Source organism: Plectropomus leopardus, chromosome 6 (assembly GCF_026936395.1).
Source record: "Plectropomus leopardus strain MGB_pleo_1.0 chromosome 6, ASM2693639v1, whole genome shotgun sequence".
Classification (NCBI taxonomy): Eukaryota; Metazoa; Chordata; class Actinopteri; order Perciformes; family Serranidae; genus Plectropomus; species Plectropomus leopardus.
In genome coordinates this window covers 452,678-462,218 of record NC_142181.1, presented here as the reverse complement: position 1 = coordinate 462,218, position 9,541 = coordinate 452,678, and the positions used below count along the sequence as shown (strand labels likewise).

Genomic DNA, 9,541 nt, shown 5'->3' with positions numbered 1-9,541 from the left:
TCTTTATACAAGATCATATTCCAGTAAAAATTAGAAATGATCTCGGCATGACAGGAGTGGAAGCCCTTTGGCTCCAAGTTTATACTTCACATCACAGGCCTATACTAACACGCTGCTGCTATAGACCACCTAGTTCGAATATTGAATATTTGAACAATATATGTACTATGTTCCATAATGCAACAGATACTAGTAATGACATTTTTTTCTTGCTGATATGAATATTGACTGGTTTTCTGATAACTGTTCATTGAAAAGGGCTTTGTCTGATGCAGCTAATATATGCAATTTATCTCAAGTTATTAACTTACCCACTAGAATAAGCATTAATGGTGATGGCTCAATTACATCAACATGCATTGATCACTTTTTTACTAATTGTGAACAAAAATGCTCAAAAGCTGTATCATTACCTGTGGGTTTTAGTGACCACAATATTATTGCCTTGGCTGTAAAAACAAAGGCTCCCAAAACAGGGCCTAAGGTCATTTACAAGAGAATTTACAGAACTTTTTCTGAAAGTGACTTTGTTTCTAGTGTGGAAAATATAGAACGGGATGTTATACTTGAGAGGCTGCATGCAGAACCTGCACTGGAGTCCTTTATGACGTTGTTTTCTACAGTATGTGACCAACATGCTCCAATTAAGAGGCTCTCTGTAAGATCGAAAAAAGCATCATGGCTGGATGAGGAATCAAGAAATTGCATGAAAAGAAGGGATCAACTGAAAAAGCATGCAATTAACTCTGGTTGTTTAGTAGACTGGAAAGCTTACCGCTTGTTAAGAAATACAGTAACGACATTAAATAGACAGAAGAAAAAACAATATTATAAATCCAAATTCAATGAGTGCAATGGTGACAGTAAAAGACTATGGAGAACAATTAATGAAGTTATGGGCAGAAGTAAAAATGGTAAAACGCCTTCTTTTATAGAACACAATGGGATATTAATTACTAGACCCTATGATATAGCTAACTATTTCAACAAATATTTCTCACAAAAAGTTAATTCAATTAGGGATCAGCTGTTGCCGGGATGTTACAGGTCATCTATAGATAATATAAGAAATCACATTATGGTTAATAAAGATTGTTGTTTTGAATTTAAAATTCTTAGGGAGGTAGATGTGGAAAAACTTCTTATAATTAAGTGTGACAAACCTTGCGGTTTGGATAATTTAGATGGCAAACTTTTAAAGCTTGCAGCAAAACTAATAGCAAAACCACGATGTCATATTTTCAATTTATGTTTTAAAGAATCTATTTATCCAAATCTGTGGAAGATTGCAAAAGTCACTCCTCTGCCAAAAAACTGCAGAGAGCCACTCACAGGGCATAACAGCAGGCCAATAAGTGTGTTACCTGTGCTAAGCAAACTGTTGGAGGGAATCATGTTTCAGCAAATTCAGCATTATTTTGAAGCAAATAATATGAACTCTGATGTCCAACATGCATATAAGGGAGGCTACTCCACCAGCACTGCTCTGACATGTCTCACTGATGACCTGCTTACACAGATAGACAGGAAGTCAGTGGTAGGTGTTGTATTTCTGGACTTTAGTGCAGCCTTTGATCTGATTGACTATGAATTGTTACTCTTGAAGCTTTCAGCCTATGGTTTTAAAAACTCTGTGATTGATTTTATGAGAAGTTATATGACTGACAGGAGACAATGTGTTAAGTTTAATGGTGCTTTTTCAGATATAGAGACACTTCAGTGTGGTATTCCCCAGGGGAGCTGCCTCGGACCTCTCCTCTATTCTATTTTTGTAAATGATATGCCATATGTGTTAAGAAATGCGGGTGTAGTAATGTACGCGGATGATACAACCATCTTTACATCTGCAAACAGTACTGAACAAGTTAATAAGACACTTCAAGATGAGCTAACACTGATAGCTGACTGGGTTACAGCAAACAAGTTAAAGTTGAATATTTTTAAAACAAAATGTATGGTACTTGAGTCTAACTACTCACTTCGATCTAATCAGAAGTTGGTCCTCTCATTACATGGTGCAGCTATTGAGCAAGTTAGAGAAGCCAAACTGCTGGGCATTACTATAGATGAAACATTATCTTGGTCTGCTCATATAAACAATATAGTCAGTAAAATGAGTAAAAGTATCTCAAACATAAGAAAATGTGCATGTTTTTTAACTGACACAACAATCAAGCTTGTTATTCAATCATTAGTCTTATCCCACCTTGACTACTGCCCTGCAATATGGTCTGGCACCTCAAAAAAAGAACTTGCTAAACTCCAGCTCGCTCAGAGTAGAGCTGCACGACCGGCACTTCACTGATCTATCAGGAATAATGTAACTGCCATGCATGATAAACTCTCCTGGATGAAAGTAGAGGAGAGATTGGCGTGCAGCCTTATCTTGTATTTGAATAATATCTATACTTCACGTAAACCCAGTAGCCTATTTTCTCTATTAGTACCTATCAAGATCACACATGATTATGAAACCAGACAGGCCTTAAGCTGTCGCTTCAGACTACCTAGACGTAGGACAAATGCACTGAAAAGAACTGTACTGTACAGAGCTGTGAATGGACTTCCATACTGCCTCATTCTCAGTGTAAAAAATCAGGATTTACAAGGGAATTGAAAAAAGCGGTTTTGAGTAAAGAAATTAGGTTAAATTTAGTTGACTGATGTCTGTAAAGCTGCAGAGTGCCTTATTTTGTATTTTTAGTTTAAACTTGTATAGAGACAGCTCTTAATGAGCTGATCTCTGAATGTGTATGCGTGGGCACATGTGTGCGTACGTATGTGTAGGTGCTTGTACTATGTATGTATACTTGTACTGTGTATGCATACTATATGACCCTTTAAGAATTTGATGTGTGTGAGAGGGTGTGTGCATGCACACGTTATGATGTATGCTTATATCTATTTTTATTTTATGATTTGATTTGATTTTATGAGTTTTATGAGAATAATTTTTGCTTGTTTTATATTTTATGTTGTATTTTTCGTGATTTCTATTTTGGGAATTGTCTTATTTTTTTAGGGACCCCAGGAAGAATAGTCGTCACCATGGTGACAACTAATGGGGATCCAATAAACAATAAACAAACAATAAACAATAAACAACAAACCTGAACACACCTGAACACACCTGAACACACCTGAACAAACCCGAACACACCTGAACAAACCTGAACACACCTGAACACACCTGAACACACCTGAACAAACCTGAACACACCTGAACACACCTGAACACACCTGAACAAACCTGAACACACCTGAACAAACCTGAACACACCTGAACACACCTGAACACACCTGAACAAACCTGAACACACCTGAACACACCTGAACAAACCTGAACACACCTGAACAAACCTGAACAAACCTGAACACACCTGAACAAACCTGAACACACCTGAACACACCTGAACAAACCTGAACACACCTGAACAAACCTGAACACACCTGAACACACCTGAACAAACCTGAACACACCTGAACAAACCTGAACACACCTGAACAAACCTGAACACACCTGAACAAACCTGAACACACCTGAACAAACCTGAACACACCTGAACAAACCTGAACACACCTGAACAAACCTGAACACACCTGAACAAACCTGAACACACCTGAACAAACCCGAACACACCTGAACAAACCTGAACACACCTGAACAAACCCGAACACACCTGAACAAACCTGAACAAACCTGAACACACCTGAACAAACCTGAACACACCTGAACAAACCCGAACACACCTGAACAAACCTGAACAAACCTGAACACACCTGAACAAACCTGAACACACCTGAACAAACCCGAACACACCTGAACAAACCTGAACAAACCTGAACACACCTGAACAAACCTGAACACACCTGAACAAACCTGAACACACCTGAACACACCTGAACAAACCCGAACTCTCCTGAATGATGGAGGAAAGTCAGAGCAATGTGAACAAAGAGGGCTCTTTCTTCCCTCAGTGATGACTGTCAGGTAATAGCTGCAGTGCTCAGGCACGCTGACTGAGGTAAACTTTGGCGAACGAGCTCAGCGTGGGATTAGTGACAGTGAACTGCAGTAACCTCTTCAACAGCACGGACAGCAGTTCACCTGAACAACATCATCAGGAGGAGCAGGAGGAGGAGGAGGACGAGCAGGAGCAGGAGGAGGAGGAGCAGGAGGAGCAGGAGCAGGAGGAGGAGGAGCAGGAGCAGGAGGAGGAGGAGCAGGAGCAGGAGCAGGAGCAGGAGCAGGAGGAGGAGGAGGAGGTGGAGCAGGAGCAGGACGAGCAGGAGCAGGAGAAGAAGCAGGAGGAGGAGGAGCAGGAGCAGGAGGAGGAGGAGGTGTGAATGAACCCTCAGCCTGATCTCAGTGAAACTCAGAGGAAACCTGACCCTCTCGTTACTTTGGTGCTGCACACACGGCCAACAGCCGAACCTCACCGAGCGCTGCAGAGGAGCTGCGAGAGACAGAAACACCTCTGTCCCTCTCGTTTTAATACTTTGTCCCTCTCGTTTTAATACTTTGTCCCTCTCGTTTTAATACTTTGTCCCCCTCGTTTTAACACCTCTGTCCCTCTCGTTTTAACACCTCTGTCCCTCTCGTTTTAACACCTCTGTCCCTCTCGTTCTAACACCTCTGTCCCTCTCGTTTTAACACCTCTGTCCCTCTCGTTTTAACACCTCTGTCCCTCTCGTTTTAATACTTTGTCCCTCTCGTTCTAATACCTCTGTCCCTCTCGTTTTAATACTTTGTCCCTCTCGTTTTAATACTTTGTCCCTCTCGTTCTAATACCTCTGTCCCTCTCGTTTTAATACTTTGTCCCTCTCGTTCTAATACCTCTGTCCCTCTCGTTTTAATACTTTGTCCCTCTCGTTCTAATACCTCTGTCCCTCTCGTTTTAATACTTTGTCCCTCTCGTTTTAATACTTTGTCCCTCTCGTTTTAATACTTTGTCCCTCTCGTTTTAATACTTTGTCCCTCTCGTTTTAACACCTCTGTCCCTCTCGTTTTAACACCTCTGTCCCTCTCGTTTTAACACCTCTGTCCCTCTCGTTTTAACACCTCTGTCCCTCTCGTTTTAACACCTCTGTCCCTCTCGTTTTAACACCTCTGTCCCTCTCGTTTTAATACTTTGTCCCTCTCGTTTTAATACTTTGTCCCTCTCGTTTTAATACTTTGTCCCTCTCGTTTTAACACCTCTGTCCCTCTCGTTTTAACACTTTTTTCCCTCTCGTTTTAACACCTCTGTCCCTCTCGTTTTAACACCTCTGTCCCTCTCGTTTTAACACCTCTGTCCCTCTCGTTTTAACACCTCTGTCCCTCTCGTTTTAATACTTTGTCCCTCTCGTTCTAATACCTCTGTCCCTCTCGTTTTAATACTTTGTCCCTCTCGTTCTAATACCTCTGTCCCTCTCGTTTTAATACTTTGTCCCTCTCGTTTTAATACTTTGTCCCTCTCGTTTTAATACTTTGTCCCTCTCGTTTTAATACTTTGTCCCTCTCGTTTTAACACCTCTGTCCCTCTCGTTTTAACACCTCTTTCCCTCTCGTTTTAACACCTCTGTCCCTCTCGTTTAACACCTCTGTCCCTCTCGTTTTAACACCTCTGTCCCTCTCGTTTTAACACCTCTGTCCCTCTCGTTTTAATACTTTGTCCCTCTCGTTTTAATACTTTGTCCCTCTCGTTTTAATACTTTGTCCCTCTCGTTTTAACACCTCTGTCCCTCTCGTTTTAACACCTCTGTCCCTCTCGTTTTAACACCTCTGTCCCTCTCGTTTTAACACCTCTGTCCCTCTCGTTCTAACACCTCTGTCCCTCTCGTTTTAACACCTCTGTCCCTCTCGTTTTAACACCTCTGTCCCTCTCGTTTTAATACTTTGTCCCTCTCGTTCTAATACCTCTGTCCCTCTCGTTTTAATACTTTGTCCCTCTCGTTCTAATACCTCTGTCCCTCTCGTTTTAATACTTTGTCCCTCTCGTTTTAACACCTCTGTCCCTCTCGTTTTAATACTTTGTCCCTCTCGTTTTAACACCTCTGTCCCTCTCGTTTTAACACCTCTGTCCCTCTCGTTTTAACACCTCTGTCCCTCTCGTTTTAACACCTCTGTCCCTCTCGTTTTAATACTTTGTCCCTCTCGTTTTAATACTTTGTCCCTCTCGTTTTAACACCTCTGTCCCTCTCGTTTTAATACTTTGTCCCTCTCGTTTTAACACCTCTGTCCCTCTCGTTTTAATACTTTGTCCCTCTCGTTTTAACACCTCTGTCCCTCTCGTTCTAACACCTCTGTCCCTCTCGTTCTAACACCTCTGTCCCTCTCGTTTTAATACTTTGTCCCTCTCGTTTTAATACTTTGTCCCTCTCGTTTTAACACCTCTGTCCCTCTCGTTTTAATACTTTGTCCCTCTCGTTTTAATACTTTGTCCCTCTCGTTTTAACACTTTGTCCCTCTCGTTTTAATACTTTGTCCCTCTCGTTTTAATACTTTGTCCCTCTCGTTTTAATACTTTGTCCCTCTCGTTTTAATACCTCTGTCCCTCTCGTTCTAACACCTCTGTCCCTCTCGTTTTAATACTTTGTCCCTCTCGTTTTAACACCTCTGTCCCTCTCGTTCTAACACCTCTGTCCCTCTCGTTTTAATACTTTGTCCCTCTCGTTTTAATACTTTGTCCCTCTCGTTTTAATACTTTGTCCCTCTCGTTTTAATACTTTGTCCCTCTCGTTTTAACACCTCTGTCCCTCTCGTTCTAACACCTCTGTCCCTCTCGTTTTAACACTTTGTCCCTCTCGTTTTAACACCTCTGTCCCTCTCGTTTTAATACTTTGTCCCTCTCGTTTTAATACTTTGTCCCTCTCGTTTTAACACCTCTGTCCCTCTCGTTTTAATACTTTGTCCCTCTCGTTTTAACACTTTGTCCCTCTCGTTTTAACACTTTGTCCCTCTCGTTTTAACACCTCTGTCCCTCTCGTTTTAACACTTTGTCCCTCTCGTTTTAACACTTTGTCCCTCTCGTTTTTACACCTTTGGTGAATGAATACTGTCAGTGTATAAATATTATAATAAATAAATTATTTAGTTTGAATATATTAAATATCATTCATAAATAAATATCAGCCATATAGAAGTATTATGAGAAGTATGTAAATATTGTCAGTATATAAATATCATTCGTATATTAATATGATAGGTATATAAATATAATCTGTATATTAATATGATCAGTATATAAATATCATTCGTATATTAATATGATCAGTATATAAATATCATTCGTATATTAATATGATCAGTATATAAATATCATTCGTATATTAATATGATCAGTATATTAGGGATTTGGGGGATTTTGGGGAGCAGCTGGTTTTGGGTTTATTTTCTGTTGTCCGTATTTTATTTCCTCTGGCAGCGACAGAGCGCCTTCTAATCTGACCTGCAGCTATTTACAGCAGGAGACCCTGCAGAGATTAACAGATTACAGCCTGATAATCCCACACACACACACACACAACACACACACACAGCGTCCCAAATCAAGCTGATAATAATAAACTGCTGAAGCTCTGCAGGAAAAAAAGTGAAGTTGATGAAGTACTTTTAGTATACTGTTGAAGTATTTGTACTTCCTTTGACAGGAAATGAAATGGCAACTATTCTGATGATGACGCGATGACATCATCGGGGGCTTTGTTTTGCGTTTTATCCACCAGGTGTGTCCAGGTGTGCTCAGGTGTGTCCAGGTGTTCTCAGGTGTTCTAAGGTGTGCTCAGGTGTGTTCAGGTGTGCTCAGGTGTGTTCAGGTGTGTTCAGGTGTGTTCTGGTGTGTTCTGGTGTGTTCAGGTGTGTTCAGGTGTTCTCAGGTGTTCTCAGGTGTGTTCAGGTGTGTTCTGGTGTGTCCAGGTGTTCTCAGGTGTGCTCAGGTGTGTTCAGGTGTGTTCTGGTGTGTCCAGGTGTGCTCAGGTGTGTTCAGGTGTGTCCAGGTGTTCTCAGGTGTGCTCAGGTGTGTCCATGTGTTCTCAGGTGTTCTCAGGTGTGTTCAGGTGTTCACAGGTGTAATCAGGTGTTCTCAGGTGTTCTCAGGTGTTCTCAGGTGTGTCCAGGTGTTCTCAGGTGTTCTCAGGTGTGTTCAGGTGTTCTCAGGTGTGTTCAGGTGTTCACAGGTGTTCTCAGGTGTTCTCAGGTGTGTCCAGGTGTTCTCAGGTGTTCTCAGGTGTGTTCAAGTGTTCTCAGGTGTGTTCAGGTGTGTTCAGGTGTTCTCAGGTGTTCTCAGATGTGTTCAGGTGTTCTCAGGTGTGTTCAGGTGTGCTCAGGTGTGTTCAGGTGTTCTCAGGTGTTCTCAGGTGTGTTCAGGTGTTCTCAGGTGTGTTCAGGTGTGCTCAGGTGTGCTCAGGTGTGCTCAGGTGTGTTCAGGTGTTCTCAGGTGTTCTCAGGTGTGTTCAGGTATGCTCAGGTGTGTTCAGGTGTGTTCGGATGCGCTGCAGTACCTTTCTTCCTCCACCAGGGTCCCTCTCTGATGGAGTACGAGACGTCCTTGAACTCGATGTTGACCGCTGGTCTCCGTGGTAACGAGGAGAACCTCTGGGCCTCCGTCAGGTTGTTGTCCACCTTCTTCAGGTGTCCCTGCAGCAGCGGCATCTGCTGGCCGCCCGCCGGCCGCTTGTTGACCACCTCGTCCAAACAAACGCACACCGTCCGGGGGTCCAACATGAGGTCCGGGGGCCCGTTGGTGTTCTGAGGGTTTGAGACGGACAGATTTCAGTGTTTAAGTGTTTAAGTGTTGTCGTTCTGCTCTTGGCCTGTTTTGTTTTGGGGTTTTTTTTTTCAAAAATAAGAATATGCTGAAGGAACTGTTCTTTATTTATCAGATTCTTCTTTTACGCTCACCAAAAATACAAATACTTTTTCTTGAGTCTCCTCGTGTGACTTGCACTATATATATATAGTATATACACTTTGTGTATATATACAGGAAGTATATAGTGTGTGTGTGTATGAACAGTTTATGAAGTGTGTGTGTGTGTGGTGTCCGACAGTAACCTCCTGCAGCTCCTGTATGGAGGCAGATTAGTGTCCTATATGGACACACAACAACAAGAGACACAGAGGATAATCAACACAAGGACTGACAGTCCTCCTACGATGTGTGTCCACTGTACCTCTGAGACATGTCCACTGTATCTCTGAGACATGTCCACTGTATCTCTGAGACATGTCCACTGTATCTCTGAGACATGTCCACTGTATCTCTGAGACATGTCCACTATATCTTCGCAAAACGTCCACTACATCTCCAGTATGTCTTCAGTATATCTCTGCAAAATGTCCAGTGTATGTAAAACAAATGTCCACTATGTCCCCAGTGCGTGTGCAGTTTATCTCTGAGAAATGTCCATATGTGTCAAACAAATCCAGTATATCTCTATAAAGTGTCCCCATGTCCCCAGTATGTGTTCCCTAAATCTCTGAGAAATGTCCATAATGTCTCTGCCAAATGTCCACTAAATGTTTGAGAAATGTCCATTACGTCCCCAGTATGTCTCCAGT

General features: G+C 42.0%; 1 protein-coding gene across 1 annotated transcript in view; it reads right to left on the bottom strand.

The window, feature by feature from the left end:
- Positions 1–9,541, bottom strand: part of abcg1 (ATP binding cassette subfamily G member 1) — a 28,525-nt gene that overhangs the window by 18,460 nt on the left and 524 nt on the right. The window contains exon 2 of the mRNA XM_088078404.1: positions 8,482–8,728. Within this exon, the coding sequence (XP_087934530.1) occupies positions 8,482–8,728 (247 nt within the window). The remainder of the gene's footprint in view (positions 1–8,481; positions 8,729–9,541) is intronic.